General features: G+C 32.8%; 1 protein-coding gene and 1 pseudogene across 2 annotated transcripts; one reads left to right on the top strand and one right to left on the bottom strand.

The window, feature by feature from the left end:
• The first annotated feature begins 2886 nt into the window (after positions 1-2886).
• On the top strand, positions 2887-10714 carry LOC106757585 (annotated as a pseudogene).
• A 535-nt stretch (positions 10715-11249) lies between these two features.
• LOC106756693 (tyrosine decarboxylase 1) lies at positions 11250-18069 on the bottom strand. Of its 2 annotated transcripts, XM_014639225.2 has the most exons (13): positions 18018-18069; positions 17794-17941; positions 17642-17714; positions 16949-17179; positions 15866-16029; positions 14886-15026; positions 13935-13994; positions 13378-13542; positions 13213-13269; positions 12736-12800; positions 11988-12111; positions 11655-11792; positions 11250-11558 (listed from the first exon to the last, which is right to left on the bottom strand). In XM_014639225.2, exons 2-13 carry the CDS (start codon positions 17920-17922, stop codon positions 11430-11432), a joined length of 1476 nt encoding a protein of 491 aa, XP_014494711.1. In that variant the 5' UTR covers positions 17923-17941; positions 18018-18069; the 3' UTR covers positions 11250-11429. The 2 variants fall into 2 exon arrangements, with proteins under 2 accessions (XP_014494711.1, XP_014494710.1); XM_014639224.2 differs by having other exon boundaries at positions 17794-18059.
• Positions 18070-19475: the final 1406 nt, after the last annotated feature.

Genomic DNA, 19475 nt, shown 5'->3' with positions numbered 1-19475 from the left:
AAATTGTTCACATAAAAAATAATAATTAATTTTTTAAGACAATTTTTTATCACAAAATTTATATTTTTTATCAATAAAAATAAAAATAATTTATATTTTTATATTTTTTAAGTTATATATATATATATATAAATAAATTAATATATATATATATATATATATATATATATTTTGTGTTAGTGTATGATGTTATTTTTTATATTTTTTATTAATAAAATAAATAAAAAATAAAATAATTTTTAATAATAAAAGAAATATAAATAAAATAGAAAATAATAATATTAAATAATTAAAAATCAATTTATTAGATACTTATGAATAAAATAAAATAAATATTAAAACAAATTTCAATATGTATTGTTATACTATTTAGTTTAAAAATTAGTACAATTCAGTTTAAAATTATATAGTTAGTAGTTCAGTTTAGTTTATATTGTAGTTTAGTTAAAATTATTGTAGTTTACAATTTAGTTAATAGTTCAGTTAGTGCAATTTACAATTCAGTTAATAGTTCAGTTCAGTTAGTGCAGTTTACAGTTCAATTAATAGTTCAGTTAGTGTAATTTACAATTCAGTTAATAGTTCAGTTCAGTTCATACTGTAATTTAGTACAATTTGATAAAACAAAAAACAGTTCAGTTTAGGTTTAGCAGTGCAGTACAGTTCAGTTCGATTTGTCTACCCCTAATATATATATATATATATATATATATAAGATATTAAAATCAGCCATGTAAAGTGAAAATACCATATTAAAATAATCAATATTTATGGCATGCGTCATTTTTTTTTGCCGTGTTTTGGTTTTTATCGTATATCTTTTTTATTTTTTATTTCTAAAATAATAATATGGGAGATGTTTATAAATTGTTAGATAATGTTTGTTTTGAATAATGTGTATAGAATAAATAAAATGGAAATAAGAGAAAACTCAGAGATGGTTAGGCAGGCGTTGTTGTTGGATTAAATTTAAATTCAAAGATTGTGTCTTAATAGATAAATTTTATAGCAGAAAGTCAAAGGCCAAATTTAATTGAAAGTGAATAATAAGTATGATTTTTATTAATTATAATAATTGAGTCTGATAAACACTCCTCAGTCAACAATGATGTCGCAATTATGTGGATAGATGTTGTAATTAATGATAATGAAGTCAATATTTCCATACCATAATTAGGAACATACATATACATAAGTGATGACGATATTTGTCAATCATATCACATAACGTGTCGTTTTCCTTTTTAATTCTTATTTTTAATTTCAATTAAATAGAGCGTTTACAAAGAAGAATTAATACTTTAAATATAAATTATAGATAAAAACGTAAATTTAGTCCGAAAGACATGCAATTAAAAAAAATAAAAATATCAAATAACTAAAAGAATTAACCATTACAACACTTATTAGTAAAATCAACATAAATAAAAAGATTTTTTTGTTTTTTTATATTATAATAGATAAAAAATAATAAAATAATTTTCAAAATTGGTGTTTTAGAAGAGAAAAATTCCTGATATTGAATTATGTTTTGTTCATATATTTCCTGTCTTTTTCTTAACATGGTAAGAAAAGCAAAATTACCGTATTAAAAAATTCTATATCATTAAATTTATAAATAAGAAATTTAAACATGAATAAATTATTGAATTTAATTAGTTTAATTTAAATTATATCAAAATAAAAAATTAATTGAATTAAGCTGTCGTTTATTTAGAATTTAAACATGGTAACGTTTATCAATGACAGAATCATCTTGTTATGACTTAGGAGGTTAATGCCTTAAAAATCACGTGATAAACGCATGTTTGAAAACTCTAGTCAAAGGACTATAAAGTGTATGCTTCTCTATTTTTTATTTTATCTTTGTTTTAAAAGTAAACTACCTTTTTTTTTTCAAAATGATTTTAGTTGATAATATTTTTTATTTCATAATATATTTTTTTATTAGTTTGTTAAAAAGGGACATACTAAAAATATTAAAATAGAAGTTTATAAGTATATGAGTATTTTATAAAAAGTGATGGATGAAGATGTATTAAGGATATTATCTAGATACGTCTTATATATACACACACACTTATATTCTAAATGAACTTATTTTCTAATTCAAAAATTTAAAACCATATATTAAAATGTTAATACTGCAATGTTAATAACATATATTTTATTCTAAATAAGGAGAAATTAAAAGAAAAGTTAATCAACTCTTAAATTTCTATAACATTAAGATTAATCGTGCTTTAGGAAAAATAAATAATTAAATTTAAAGTAAAAAAAAAAATACGAGTACTATAAAATTTAATCTTAAACTTTGAGAAAAAGAAAAGGACAAAATTTTAATGCAATAATTATTATTTTAATTCTTGTTTTTTTATATTACTATTACAATATATAGATAACATTAATTAAATTTAGATAATAATAAAATAAGAGGTCGATATATATATTACGGAAAAGTTTTATTCTATACAATTCCTCTTGTTTTTCTATCATGTTTTGAGTTGACTTTTAAAGCCAGATAAATTCTTGTGGTGATGAAAATCTGAGTAATAGTTCCAAGGTATAAAAGATAACATAACATAATGAGTGATGTCAGCTTTCCTCATTTCCAATTTGGTTCCTTTCCTAAAAAGAAAGTAAAAGAGAAAACAAACTAAACCAAGTTGATGCATGCCATGGTCGTGTCCACCTTGTTCGACGTTTCCATTATTTGCAAGCAACGTCAACAACCCAGCTATGTTATGTCTGTTTTCATGCTATTTTATGTCACACACTCCCGCCAATTTTGACACGTTGACATAAATCACATACCTTCATCATCTCACTCCTGTTCCTTCTTCACCTCTCTCTCTCACTCCTTATATATACATCACAACATCTTCTGTTATATCTCATTAGACCAAAAGGGAAAGAAAAAAACTACTGGGTCTTGCAAAACAAGATCAAAAGAAACAAACTTGTAAAGTAGCTTTCAAGCAATTATTTTGTTTGCTTCTCCAGATTTATAGTTTCTGGGTACTGTTTGTCTGCAGTTCAAGTGGGGTGCCATAAAGGTTCAGCTTTTGCTTGTGATACATGGAGGGTGGGCGTAGTTTAAGGATTGGAAGTTCATCCATTTGGAGGAACAGTGACGCGGAGATATTCTCAAACTCATTCGAACAGGAGAACGACGAAGAGACTCTCAAATGGGCTGCTATTCAGAAGCTTCCCACGGTTGCACGTATGAGGAAAGCTTTGCTCACCTCACCTGATGGGGAAGCCAATGAGATCGATGTACAGAGACTTGGGTTGCAAGAAAAGAGAGCTTTACTTGAAAGACTCGTGAGAACCGCAGAAGAGGACAATGAGAGGTTTTTGCTCAAGCTCAAGGACAGAATCGATAGGTGAGAATCTCACTCCCGTTTCTTTCTTCTTGACTTTAATAGAGGTCTCTTTGATCGAAACGCACTAATGGTTTCCCTTATTTTTGTACCTTGGATTGGACAATATTAGAGTTGGAATTGATCTTCCTACCATAGAGGTTCGTTTTGAGAACTTGAACATCGAAGCAGAAGCTCGTGTAGGAACTAGAGCTTTGCCTACGTTCACTAACTTCATGGTTAATATAGTGGAGGTGAGTATATCCGTACCAACTTTATTATGTGCTAGAACTTGCTAAATGATGTTAGCAATGGAACTAACTTGGCATTTTGTTTAAATTTTCTGCTTCAAGGGTCTGATGAACTCTCTTCATATACTTCCAACCATGAAACAACATTTAACCATTCTCCAGAATGTTAGTGGAAAAATAAAGCCTGGCAGGTACTGATATTGTGTTTATTGATATCTCTTTCAAGGACAAGGACATTAGCGATAGGACCTCTGGAACTGATATAACACGATTTTTCATTTTCTCTTCATCAGAATGACATTGCTTTTAGGCCCTCCAAGTTCTGGAAAAACCACACTCCTGTTAGCCTTGGCTGGAAAACTTGATCCAAAACTAAAGGTAAGGATTTTTGTTACGAAAAACATTGAAGAGAAGTGCATTTATTTTTTGTAACAGTGTTAGCATGCTTTTAGTTGTTTTCTTAACTTAAAGCTCTAGCTAATATTCTGCTACTTCTTCATCAGTTCTCTGGAAAGGTAACTTATAATGGTCACGGGATGAATGAGTTTGTACCTCAAAGAACTGCTGCTTATGTGAATCAAAATGATCTTCACATAGGAGAAATGACAGTTAGAGAAACTTTGGCCTTCTCGGCAAGAGTCCAAGGAGTTGGACCTCGTTATGGTTAGTTCATTGGAGTTCTTTATATGCTTATACTCATTATTAAATTCAATATTCCAAACACAGGTTGATTTTCTGAGAAAATTAACTCTTGACTATGTCTAACATCTGTAGACTTGCTAGCGGAATTGTCCAGAAGAGAAAAGGAGGCAAGCATCAAGCCTGATCCAGATGTTGATGCCTACATGAAGGTAATTTTTTCGCCAAGCATGTGTTTTTCATATATGACTTGCATTCAGTAGCCTTTCAGACCAAAGTCTGAAAGAAAAATATGACAGCTTAACAAGTTTTTAATATCAAAAGCTCTTTGGTTTCAGAAATTCACTTGCTATCTATTTCAAAATTTCTTACCAGTTCAAGAAACTTATAATGTTAAAACGTATGTAATAAATAAGTTGTAGCAGCTCACAAAGCAGCTACTTCCAATCTCAGTTATATATATATATATATATATATATATATATATGCATTAGCAGCTGGTTATCTTGAAAACGTGAGCATCTATTTCTTTTCCATACAAAATAGGAATGAATGACTGATGACTAATTGGTTGTTCTTTTGACTCATAATGCTCAGGCTGTAGCATCTGAAGGCCAGAAGGCAAATATGATAACAGACTACGTACTGAGGGTAAAATTTATACATTAAAACCCATCTCTGATCACTTTCAATCCATGTAATATTTCGTTTAAAAGACTCTTGTTTCTTGGATATGCATTTTGCAGATTTTGGGACTAGAGGTTTGTGCTGATACCGTTGTAGGAAATGCTATGTTAAGAGGTATCTCAGGTGGACAAAGGAAACGTGTTACAACAGGTAAAGTTAGCCTGATTTCAATCTTGAAGTGTATCTTGTTTAATCTCCTGGAAGTTTGATTACAAGATTGTATTAGTTAACAATTATGTATCTATGAATACAGGGGAGATGCTGGTTGGACCTGCTAAAGCTCTTTTCATGGATGAAATATCCACTGGGTTGGATAGCTCAACAACTTTTCAAATTGTGAATTCACTCAAGCAATATGTTCACATTCTCAAAGGAACCACGGTCATCTCACTCCTGCAGCCAGCACCAGAGACTTACAATCTATTTGATGACATTATTCTACTCTCTGATAGTCACATTGTGTATCAGGGTCCCCGTGAACATGTGCTTGAATTTTTCGAATTAATGGGTTTTAAATGTCCTGAGAGGAAAGGGGTGGCAGACTTTTTGCAAGAGGTAAATGTCCTTGTGTCTTGTCTCAACAACTCAATCTGTCTGCTCTAGTAAAAGAGGGTTTCATACTTTAACCTTCACCATTAATTATTATGTTATAGGTAACATCTAGGAAGGATCAGGAGCAGTACTGGGCACACAAAGATCAACCTTATAGATTTGTCACAGCCAAAGAGTTTTCAGAGGCACATAAATCATTTCATGTTGGGAGAAGCCTTGCTGAAGAACTTGCTACTGAATTTGACAAGTCCAAGAGTCACCCAGCTGCTTTGACAACCAAAAAGTATGGGGTGGGAGAATGGGAGTTGTTAAAAGCTTGCTTATCCAGAGAATATTTACTTATGAAACGCAATTCATTCGTTTACACCTTCAAGCTTTTCCAAGTAGGTTTGGAAATTGAATGCTTCATTTTTTTGTCTTATCACCTAATGCTGTTATATTCTTACTGATAACTTTCCCCTCCTTTCAGCTCGCAGCATTGGCAATTATTGCCATGACCATTTTCTTCCGGACCGAGATGCACAGAGATTCAGTGACTCATGGAGGCATATATGTGGGTGCCTTGTTTTATGGGGTTGTTGTGACTATGTTCAATGGATTGGCTGAACTTTCCATGGTTGTTTCAAGGCTTCCTGTTTTCTACAAACAAAGGGATTATCTTTTTTTCCCTTCATGGGTATATGCTCTTCCTGCATGGATCCTAAAATTCCCTTTGACTTTTATGGAAGTGGGTGTTTGGGTATTCCTTACCTACTATGTCATTGGTTTTGATCCACATGTTGGAAGGTAAAAAACTTATGCTTTCAAATGTACTCATCAAACTAGTAAACTAATAGTTTCTCTATTGTCTACTTTTCTATTTGAATTCTACTAATAACTAATAGAGTATTTATATGTCAACTTAATGCAGATTGTTTAGGCAATACCTTGTTCTTGCACTAGTAAATCAAATGGCTTCGGCACTGTTCAGATTAATTGCAGCAGTTGGGAGGGAAATGACAGTAGCTCTAACACTAGGGTCGTTTACACTGGCGATCCTTTTTGCTATGAGTGGTTTTGTCCTATCAAAAGGTATCAAGGATACAGAACTAAACATTCCTAGGCTTTGTCACTTTATGTTCTACACTAACAATGCATCTTTGTTCCCTTTATTCCCCCAGACAATATAAAAAAATGGTGGCTGTGGGGCTTCTGGATATCACCTATGATGTATGGGCAGAATGCCATGGTAAATAATGAGTTTCTTGCAGAAAGATGGAGACATGTAAGTTTTAACTAATCTGTATTTTTACTTGCATGCCTTCCTATGGTTTATAGCATAAATAATATGACATTTGATTCGAACATATTTTCCCATGATAGGTTCTACCTAACTCGACTGAGCCTCTAGGAGTTGAAATTTTGAAATCGCGGGGATTCTTCACTCAATCATACTGGTACTGGATAGGTGTTGGAGCTTTGATTGGATATACATTACTTTTCAACCTTGGCTACATCCTTGCCCTTAAATACTTAAATCGTGAGTACCTTAAATGTATTACAAACCACCTAAGGTAGGTCTATGTACTAATTTCACAAAATTAATCATGCAGCATTTGGGAAACATCAGGCTGTTATATCAGATGAATCTCAAAGCAATGACCAGAATGGTGGTAGTAAAAAGGGAAATAATGTGATGAAGAACACAAAACATAGCTTTTCTCAGTACTCAAATAAAGGTAATTAATGTCAATACCAACTGCAAATGAATAATGTCTAAATCTGGGAAAGTGATATTTGATTTTCAATTCACATTACACCATACGGCTAACATTGGGGTTACTTCAGTGAGAAATGGTGAAAGTACAAGTGGAAGCACCTCTCCCCATACTTCATCTACTAGGCACGAAGCAGTTGATGCAGAAACAAATCATAACAGGAAAAGAGGAATGGTTCTTCCATTTGAACCTCATTCCATCACCTTTGATGATGTAACATATTCTGTCGACATGCCAGTGGTAATGTGGAAGCAAAAAAACAAATTGAAAAGGCTTGTGTTCAACTTTCTAGCGTTATTGTGACATGAAGTTATTAAATGCTTGCAGGAAATGAAGAATAGAGGTTTTGTTGAGGATAAATTGGTTCTTTTGAAGGGTGTCAGTGGAGCTTTCAGACCAGGTGTTCTCACCGCTCTAATGGGTGTGACTGGTGCTGGAAAAACAACTCTGATGGATGTACTTGCTGGTAGAAAAACTGGGGGTTATATTGGCGGAAATATCACAATCTCTGGTTATCCAAAGAAGCAAGAAACATTTGCAAGGATTTCTGGATACTGTGAGCAAAATGATATCCACTCTCCTCATGTTACAGTATACGAGTCCCTGCTTTATTCAGCATGGCTTCGGTTGTCCCCAGAAATCAATGATGAAACAAGGAAGGTTAGTATCCACATCTCATGCATTTTCTCTGCTTTAATGTTTAGCTTGTTAGCTTGGCATAGGAGGATAACTGGTTTGAACACTTGAATATTCGTGAGTATTTTTTATGAATGTTCCAATTCAACATTTTCCTTCTCCGGGTTGAGCTACTGTGACAAACGCATACATAAGAGTGCATGTAGATATTCTCGATAGTTGAGTGTATTAGCTCCAAAAATAGTAAGTTTGAGAGTGCTAAATGGTTGCAGATGTTCATTGAGGAAGTTATGGAACTTGTGGAACTGAAGCCACTAAGGCACGCATTAGTTGGATTACCTGGTGTTAACGGTCTCTCAACTGAGCAACGGAAAAGGTTGACTATTGCAGTTGAACTTGTAGCAAATCCTTCCATAATATTCATGGATGAGCCAACTTCTGGGCTAGATGCAAGAGCTGCTGCAATTGTCATGAGAGCAGTTAGGAACACAGTAGACACTGGAAGAACAGTTGTCTGTACCATCCATCAGCCAAGCATAGATATATTTGAATCTTTTGATGAGGTAACATAGGAAGAATTTAAAAAGTAGCACGTTCAATTTGTTCTCTTCCATTTCTGAGTTTCTAATCTTTTTTGTGTCACTATGAATGCAGCTTTTGCTAATGAAGCAAGGAGGGCAAGAAATATATGTGGGGCCACTTGGGCATCATTCTTCCCATTTAATTAGTTACTTTGAGGTAGAAAATGTCCAATGATAAATAAGGAATACTGAATTCGTGTTTTGTTTCACATCATTAACTTCATGTAAACATTTCACTCATGTCAATACTTTCATCTTGAAGGAAATCCAAGGTGTCAGTAAGATTAAAGATGGCTATAATCCAGCAACATGGATGTTGGAAGTTTCAACATTAGCAAGAGAAATGGAATTGGGGATAGATTTTGCAGAGGTGTACAAAAGTTCAGAGCTATACAGGTACTTTCAGTTGTGTGAAGTGTAATCAAGCTGTAGAACTTAGATATAATTCACTGAAAGAACTTATAATGCAAAAAGTACAAGACTTTTTTTTTGTTTACTGATATTTAAACTTTGGAATTTTTTTTCAGGAGAAATAAAGGACTTATTAAAGAATTGAGTACACCAGCTCCTGGTTCCAAAGACCTTTATTTTCCTTCACAGTACTCAACTTCGTTCTTCACTCAATGCATGGCTTGCTTATGGAAGCAACATTGGTCTTACTGGCGCAATCCTCTATACACTGCCATTAGATTTCTTTACTCCACCACTGTAGCTGTTGTGATCGTAGCATGTTTTGGAACCTTGGCTCCAAAATGTAAGAAAAAACCACAAACTTGGAAATGTTATGGCTTCAAACTGTTACAACCAGTAACTAGCATTTGATCTAACAGTAAATTTTGACATCAATCGTTTCAGTGACCAACAACAAGATCTTTTCAATGCTATGGGCTCCATGTATGCTGCTGTTCTTCTTATTGGCATTAAGAATGCTAATGCAGTGCAGCCAGTGGTTGCTGTTGAACGAACTGTCTTTTACAGGGAAAAAGCAGCTGGAATGTATTCAGCTTTGCCATATGCTTTTGCTCAGGCAAGCAATTTCTTATATAAAAAACTTATCTTCTGAGTGTTGCTATATCCTCACAAATTATCCTTGTGAAAAGTCCTACATTGTCCTAGACTGCAACCAACATATCTATTAGGCAATTGTACACATTAACTCATGTTAAAAAGTAAACTTTAAACATAATTCAATCTTACAACATCAATTTATAAGTCGAGGTTTATACCTCTCTCTCGATGAGACTTTGAACAATATAAAGTATAGCACTGCTAATATTCAGTAAGTTATATTCAAATGCAACCTCTGCATTTTTTCTGATATTTATATTCTTGCTTTGCAGGTTGTAATTGAGCTCCCATATGTTCTAGCACAAGCTTTGGTATATGGCATCATAATTTATGGCATGATTGGTTTTGAGTGGACTGTGACTAAAGTTTTCTGGTACCTATTCTTCATGTACTTCACCTTCCTAACCTTCACCTACTATGGCATGATGTCAGTAGCAGTGACCCCAAACCAACACATTTCTTCTATAGTTTCCTCTGCATTCTATGCAGTGTGGAATCTCTTCTCAGGATTCATAGTCCCAAGACCGGTAAGTTTTGGCTCCCTTTCAAACTCATGCACTATTGTAGATTTGTACTTTCCAAGCACAGAAGAATGTCATAACGTATTTTATCTTAATTTTTTCTTCTTTTATGTATAATGACAGAGAATCCCAGTGTGGTGGAGATGGTACAGTTGGGTTAATCCAGTAGCATGGAGTTTGTATGGATTGGTGGCTTCACAATATGGAGATATACACAAAAGCATGGAATCCAGTGACGGAAGAACAACAGTAGAAGGGTTTGTAAGAAGCTACTTTGGTTTTGAGCATGATTTTCTTGGAGTGGTTGCAGCTGTGATTGTTGCGTTCCCAGTGGTCTTTGCATTGGTCTTTGCTATATCAGTGAAGATGTTCAATTTCCAAAGACGTTAATAAGAACACGTTCAAGTAGTATTTAGTATAGGATGTTCCATGTAACATGTTGTAACAAAATGTTCACATGGATTTCTGAATTCTTTTATTTACCAGTGGAAATCCACCATAGGGTAGGTCAAAACTAGTGGAAAAATTTAGGTAGATCCATGAGATCATAGAATTAAATCTTACTGCCACTACTATAAAAAAAAAAAAAAAGTGTATCATATTGGATAATATTAACATATGTAACACCTTATATTTTAAATAAATGCAAGTTATTTCTTCTTTTCTTCCGATAGTAAGCATTCTAATTTATTAATTATTTAACCAATTAAAATAAAAATTTGTTGAGATAATTAAGAGATATTAGGAAACAAACAACTAAAGTATATTATTGATTTCATTAAAGTCAGATTTTTAAGTAAAATGGAGCAAAATATGATTTTAATAATAAAGAGAATTTTGTTTCTAATAGTTCAAAATGCTTGTCTGACTGATTTTAGTTTTTAAACTTTATATATTAATGTTTTTAGTCGCTTGATAGGAATCACCACTAGGTAATGTTAATAGTTATGTACTTTATTAGTTCATTACCAATCTGACATGACAACTACATGTTACTTTTAGGTAAATTTTGCTTTTAGGCCCTTATTATTTTTTTAAAAAATTGCTTTTAGCCTCTCAATATTTTGTTAAACAATCTTAATAAACATTTCATGTTATCATATTAAAGCATGTTTTGCTATAAATTTTTTTGACAGTGTAAAATTGTTAGAAACTTGTTGTAAGATGAACCTAGAATTAAAATAAATAAGAAAAATAAATGGAGAGTATTATCGACTATTAAAAAAAGAACATTGCTGCTTCAAAAAAAAATGAAATATCTACCAAGTTTACAGCTCGGCACATGACAATTTTGTAAAACAATAAGGAATAGAAAATAAAGGAAAAAAAAATCACAAATTAATGTTGTATTGGTAAAGTCGAGGCTGAGAGCATATTAATCCTGTAAACTCTCAAGTAGAGCAGTGGCTTTCTCTTGAAAAATCTGCCACGCAGTAGTGACATGCCTCCTTTCTGTCAATGGTGCTCCTACTGCAAAACGTAGAATGTACTCACCTGATAGAACCTGCACATATTAGTTAACAGGAAGGAAAAGAAAATTAGTGAAAAAGAAAGAATAAAGAACAAAAGTTGAAAAATTATGAAGATAATTTATGCTTACCGTGTGTGATATGAAAATATTTCCTGTTGAATTTACTGAGTCGAGTAGATCGCTATTTAGTTTATTACCATGATCTTCAGAATTGAGAGGGGGCAATAGCCGAAAGCAAACTAAGGAGAATGTACGAGGTACAACGACCTGAGTACGGAATTGTTGCAATTTTAAAGCATATACAGTAAATAAAGTACTTCAGAAAAAACATTCAAAATTGGCATATATTGAGTAAAAAAAATGGAAAAACACATCAAAAAATTCCAACAAATATGGAAACCAAACATAGTATTAAACCTTAAGAAATTAAGAACAATGCTTTTCATAGAAAGATGAAAGTACCTTGAATCTTGTGTCCTGACTAACAAGCTCTTCAAAATAAGCAGCTAACTCAATGTGGTTTCTTACGTGACTTCGCAGACCTTCCAAACCATAAAGTCGCAACACCATCCACAATTTTAATGATCTGGAGTCCAGTAGAGTGAATAGACAATGTCACACATTTGCTGGCAAATACAAACTTCTAAGGTGTACAGAAATATTTATTAAAGAGATAAGACCAATTTTCGATATTCCCCGTTTAAAGAGATTACGGGAACTTCTGATGTCAAAACTTCTATCAAATCATTGGTCTTATCGAAAAGAAATTCAGACGTACATAAAATCCAAAAAAACATTAAAATCAAGATCAGACAAATTAAAACGAGAAATGTTAACAACACTCTTTTGAACGAACCCTTTACTATATTCACCGATCTTTATGGAAAAATGCAAATTTTGTAGTCATCACATATCACGTAAGGACTTTCTATCCTGATTTCATGGATTCCAATAAATTTTAAGCTATAGTAAAGTGCATTATTAGCATTCCTCTTATTAATACATTTAGGCATAAATGAGTTAGAGCCCAAATGAACGAATAAAACCAATTTATGTGTCCAGACGAGGATATGCATGAACATTCTCGGGTACAAAATAATTCAACAAGAGGCGAATAGAGATTTCAATACCAAATACAAATATATCTATATATAGATAGAGAGAAAGAAACAATGAGAACGCTTCCAAAGGAAAACTTCCAAGAAACCACCTAAAGCGACGACCAAGAGGAATTTGCCAATCTTTGTAATCTATGACCAGGTTTCCTTGAGAGGCCTGCAAAGTCAAAAACATAAGCAGACTATAAAACTACGAATAAAATAATAATAGCTGCGACCTTTCAGAAGACAAGCTTCATGTTTAAGTAACACATTACTCTGTTCACTCAGGATAGAACTAATTCATAGTGGAAGAGGAAATTAACTCTACATCGATGCATAAGAAAAAGAATTGAAAAACAAAATGCCCCGGTTAATTTCTGGGTGTTCCCATAAGTATTCAATACTTATCACTCGTAACATTTGAAGCACCTTTCTGAGGAGAGGAAAAAGAGGACATTTTTTAGATGCTTCAATGTAAGATCCACACATAGAAAAGAGAAGAAAAACTAAAAAGGATTATTCAAAAGTTTGAAAACCTCTTGCAGTTAAACTTCAGCAGAAACCTCGAGCATGCAATAGAAACTTACCTTGTTTTTCAGAAATTCAGGATTTGTAGACAGTGATTGAATCAGAGAACTTCTGTCCTGTGTCATTAACTCGAAATAAGTTTGACCTCTTGTTTTGAAGTACATTGAAATGTGCCAAATAAAAATTCAAAAGTGAGATTGAGATAAAAAATGCGTTATGGATACCTTAACCCATAGTACTGAACAGTCAAAGTTGGTGAGGAACCATTTATGTGCATTCATGTTAAATGAGTCACTTTCTTCAATACCGTCAAAGCAGTGGCGGTACTCTGGACATATACAAGCACTGCCAGCATAAGCAGCATCCACGTGAAACCAAAGATTGTTGGTCTGACAAAAAAGACAGGTACCAGAGCATTATCAGATTTTATAGCTCTACAAAATACATAAGACTAGACAAACAAAATTTGATGCAGGTCCGCGGAGGTGTATGATCCAGTCATCCTAAAAGCCTAAGCAGGGACAATGAACCAAAACAGTTGGAATACTCATGTATCGAACTTTTCGTCTTGCAACTCCACAAGAATCATTATATCCTTGAGTTCCTAACATACTGCATAGTCATTTATGGGTTTTCACATATCTAACTGAATTCCTGTTCCTTGAGAGTCATATTTGTATTTTAAAAAAAAAAATAAACGTTTGGTTTAATAAGCCCAATACAATGAATCAGAGGCTATACTGGCTTTTTTCACGTCACAACTCAATAAAATATATATTACCTTGGCAATTTTTCCCAATGCAGGCAGGGGATCAATAGCTGTTGACGAAGTGGTGCCAACCTGTATATATAAATGCGTAATGTATGCAATTAATGCAAGAAACTTAATATCCACAAACAATGGACTCTTAATTACCTCAAGTTACATCAAGATTCAGATACTTTTCTCTCATCAATAAAACATTAGTTCCAAGTTCCAGGGTGATAAACATTTGCCACGTTAATTATTCATTTAGTACCTACTATAGATTTAACCCTTGAAAGAGTCAACATGCATCTATTCAACACAAACTCTCTTGGATGTACAATTTAAAATCAAAAAAGGAAAGTTTCATGAAACTGAGGTTACTAGCCTCCCGGACCAAATCCATAATTGGACTCGAATAGAATGTAGAATGAAAACAGAACGTTTATAAACAGGAACCTGCATAATGGGTCTGTATCGAAGGGATAAAAGATCAGAAATGAGAAAGTAAGATTCTAAAGAGTAATGCAGAATAACAGACACACCACCCTACTATTCTAGATATTTGAGAGACATTGGCTCTCCCCAAACTATGAAATAAAAATTCCCGTAAGTAACTCCACTGAATCTCCTTTTATCTTCTCTCCTAAGTGTTACAGTTTGCTGGCTATCAGAGTTATTCTTTTACAAACAGACTGGGATCTCAGTTCCTTACTCTCTCTCCCCTTTAATCCTAACATAGACCCTATTAGTAGGTATATAACCATTTGTTTCCCAGCAACAAAGAATGAAGAGACAGTGCATAGATAGAAACATAAAGGACATTTATCCCTTGATCCGATGTGCAAATGAGCTGAAATTTCTACTCTGAAATTCTCTGAACATATATGATAAAATATCGGAGATAAGACACGTAAATAATGGTCAGTTAAGGTCATGCATTATACAGCAATTTCTTACAAATTCATATAAGTGTTCAATTCTTACAGTAGCACATAAGAAAAAGGGTACAAGACCGCCAGCAATGTCATTTGAAATTGCTTCAGAAAGTACTTCAGGAGAGAGTGCATAATTTGTTGCAGAATCAGCTTTAAGCAACTTGCAAAGCTCTGGATTAAGTCCTGCTATCTGCCAAAGGAAAGTTCAAAACTATTACAATAAAAAATTGTCATTGGTTATATTCAAGAATGCATCTAAGAAACACAGAGGAAGACTCCCATACCAGAAATGGAATCAGACTATCATTTGATCAACTGGGTGATAAATACTGATCAAATTTTTAAAATACTCACAAAAGAATAGGTTTTATCTAACAACACATTAACTACTAATAGACTATAGAATAAGCTGAATAAGTTTGAACTTTGTGGTCGTAGTTAAGGTCATATGTTTTCAGGTGACACTGTAACACTGGCATATTCGTATGTTTGGTGCTAAAGAGCATGATAATCATATAATTAAGGAAACAAACACCCATTACAATTTATTTAACTGAGTAAAAAGCTATGTTATTTCCCCATTTTGCTAACTATTAACAAAACGCCTATGATTATAGATTTAAAAGATAACCAACTCTTTTCCTTGGATAAAACAAACAACGAATCCTAATCAAAATAAATAGAATATTAAAAAACTAAAAGGCCTCTTTTCGAATTTTGACTTAAAGTGTAATTTATCCTCACGAAATTGACTTATATAAATAAAGAGAGATGCTCAAGCTTTATAATGATTAACATTGATCATATCTATAGTTGATAAGAATCTCGATACAACTACTCATGCCAAGGAATAGCAACAGAAAAGTTTTAAAGAAATGTTCAGTGTTTAAAATAGGTCAGAAAGCTAAGAGCACTGGTCAACAAAAGTTAAACTTGACAGTGAAAATGAACAATAAGGAAACCCGTGTGTCCTTGATTTGAGTACATAAGATAAGGTCATTTTCTTTGTTTATCTGTCATTGGAGGTACCTGACAAGCTTTTCGTAAAGCAGAGTGTGTTTGATCAGATGCATACATCACAAGCTTAGGAAGGGCACTCCTTCCAAGCCTTCTTAAGATCTTGTCACGTGCAGCTAATAGGACAACTAGTACAGCTTCACTTGCTGTTCCCTGTATAACTCCACCACCTTTTCCTGCAGTCAAAGTTTACATACAGTATTTGAGTTTTTCTATCAAATAAATTATTCATATGCAATTTAGGTTTACATTTTAATTATCTATAAAATTCAACCAAGTTGAAGGTTAATGAAAACCTCAAGCTTGAGTTTACAAGCTCACCCAAAGCCAGGAGATATTTCATATGCAAACCTACCTAAATGAGTCCTGATTCCTAAATTATGGAACTGTCCCATTTTCTTTTTCTCTTTTCCTTCTCCTTTAACTCTTTGGGCAACATAAAGGAAAGATATCAATTCAGAAAAGAATAAAGGACATGTAAGTCCACATTCCATCAAAGAAGAAAAGGAGACAAGACAAAGAATGACTCGTGTTCTAAAAACACTCACAAAAGAACTTGTGGAGCCAAAAGAAAGGACCGAGGAAGTATCAAGATGAACTTCGTTTATTACAAGATTATTTATAGACTTAGAGTTTAGATTTCTAGAGGATATCCCATAATATCATAGTTATATTTTACAATAGTTTAGAGTATATTAAATTATAATTATCATACATTATAGATTGGTTACCCAACTTTCTTATATTTCGTCATCTGTTTTCATGTTTAATTTGGACTGATTCTGGTATTAATACCAATGAGGGGTTAGTGCTTTATGTTTCGTAACACATCCAATATGTTCTCTCATGAGGTAAATATCAACTTCAAAGTATCAGTCTGTATTCTCAACTTTACATCCCTCTGTACCTAGAATCCCAAAATTTCTACAATTATCAGTTAAGACACGAACACCCCTTGAAAATACAATCTCTTCCTTTTCATATAGAAAATAAAATAATAAAATACTCAAGTTCTTTCACTTTAGCTTAAAGAACAAAGACTAGTAGCATTGCATATTGTATCTTCACACGCTATACAGCATCCCAAGACCTTACCGCTAGAATAGAAATCTTCAGGCAACTGGAACGCCTTAGCCAGCCAGTCAAGAACAATGCTTTCAAGTTCAGTGGCAGCAGGAGAAGTTATCCAGCTGAAACCCACAATGTTAAGTCCCGCACTGAGCATCTCTCCAAGAAATCCAGCAATGCTACTGTTGGAAGGAAAATACGCAAAATAATTCGGACTTTGCCAATGCGTCACCCCTGGGAGTATTTTCTCCTTTACATCTACAATTTGACAAACAGTGTCACGCTGGCATTGCTCAAACAATTCCACTATCTACTAAAATAATGAAAATACGATTACTGCTGCTACAAACGTTTTGTTCGGACAAGTTTCTTAACATGTAGACAAAAGAAAATAAGAAGATTAAGTGAATTAAACCTCTTTTATAACCATAGTTCTAAAATGGCGTCTACAACCGTAACCAGTATTGATTGCTGCAATTGCGGCCGCATTAGCCAGCAATGTTCTACAATGCCAATGTTCACAACAAATCTGCAACTGTGTTGCAACCACAATTTAAAACCACGTTGGAAGAAGCTGTACAATTTAAATTCTTAATTGTCTGTCTTGTCTAGAAGTGTTTGTTTAAAGTTTATCCAAATGGACCCTAATAATAATAATAATACATTGCACTGAACAAAAAAAAAAAAAGGCTAATTCAGAATCAAAGTAAGATGTTTCACCGTCCAACACATTTTGCAAGGACTCAGGATACTCGGGAGCAGAATCTGGTAAAAGCTTCCCCAGATAACCTGGCTGAAATGGGAGAAATAGTGTAATCAAGCAGCATGTACGTAAATGCGTTGATTGGAAGAGAAGGAGAAGAATGAAGAACCTGGACTTGGCTTAGAACGGGGAAGTTTTGAATGGTTTTGTAGTAATCAGCAATGAAATCGACCATCTTATGAGCGTGCTCTCTCAGTTGCTCAGCGTCCATGGCCCTCAATGCATCATTCTCTTCCATCTTCAAACAATTTCAAACACTGCACCCAACAATGTAACCGACAACTTTCAGTAAACCAGAATCAGAGAACTAACAAACTAACTAGCCGTTCATACATTTCTCTGTCAGAAGAATTCAGAGAGCGAAGAAGAACCACTCGAAATGAAGTTATCGTGGGTCCTAATAAATATCATAAAAATTATAATATTTAAAATTAATTAAAAAAGTACCACTTGCTAATTGGTTCAGACTAATTAATTTTGTATCTATTTTATTTTATTTGGTAAATCTATATCACATATTATGAGTTTATGAGATTGTCTTTGTTGTTATGTCTTTCATGTTTTAGAATGATGTTTTACATTTACGAAAGTATATTTAGTTTTGTTTTATTTATATATAGGTCTTAAAAACACGGTTAAATATCTGTTTCCTATGTTCTACTATGGGTTCTATGAGAATTTGAGTGTGTTTTAAAAAATTCATTATTTTATTCAATTAAGATAGTTTTGGATTGGATTAGGTGAGGTTTGAGATTTGTAACCTTTTTTTTTCATAAGATCTAAACCAATCCAATGCTATCGATTAAATTAATTAGGTTAAGTCATTACGTACTTAAAATATAAAAACCATATTATAATAAAGGGATTTGCTAACTTGATTACGCTTGTTTTTCAGTTAGTACATCTTACATATCTCTCTCATTCATTTCAATCTTTTTTCTTTCATCTCTTTCCTTTCAACATTTTTTCTATCATCCCTACTCTAGTTACAATTGGAAAAAAATCATAAACATTTGTCTTATTTTAATAATTTTCATTCTCAAAACTAAAAAAAAACCCAAACCCTTACTCACCTCCTTCATTCCTCTCAACCATTTCTTCTTCATCTCTCTCACTCAAACATTTTCTTTGTCACCTCTGCACTAGCTCCAACTAAAACAACACTCATTGAGAATGAAAATTATTAAAATTTGACAAGTGTTTGGGTTTTTTTTTTTAGTTTTGAGAATGAAAATTATTAAAATACTCTTAACCTTAAAACTTAGAATTCATAATATATTTTTGTCTACTGAAACCCGGTACACATCACTAAAATGTACCAACTGAAAAGAGGTGTACGCAAGTTAGCAAACTCCTATAATTAAACTATTATTTTTCGTTTGCAATTTATTTTTATATAACTTTTAAATATTTCTATTTCTTTTTCCTAATGAATAATGCAACTGAACAAATAACAATAACTTATACATACAATACATAAGGACATTTTTGTAAGTTAACTTGTTTTCGTAATGTTTTTTTGGTAGGAGTTGGCCTTTGCGCTGAGAAAAGTTATATATATATATATATATATATATATATATATATATATATATATGGGTTTGCTAACTTGCGTATGTCTGTTTTTCAGTTGGTACATTTTAACAATGTGTACTGGGTTTCAGTAGACAAAAATACCCTTATATAATGAATTCTAAGTTTTAAGGTTAAGGATATTTTAATAATTTTCATTCTCAAAATTAAAAAAAATAAAAAAAGAAACCCCCAAACCCTTACTCACCTCTCTCATTC

The sequence above is a fragment of the Vigna radiata genome, chromosome 3, assembly GCF_000741045.1.
Source record: "Vigna radiata var. radiata cultivar VC1973A chromosome 3, Vradiata_ver6, whole genome shotgun sequence".
Classification (NCBI taxonomy): Eukaryota; Viridiplantae; Streptophyta; class Magnoliopsida; order Fabales; family Fabaceae; genus Vigna; species Vigna radiata.
This window is presented reverse-complemented; position numbering and strand designations above follow the sequence as displayed.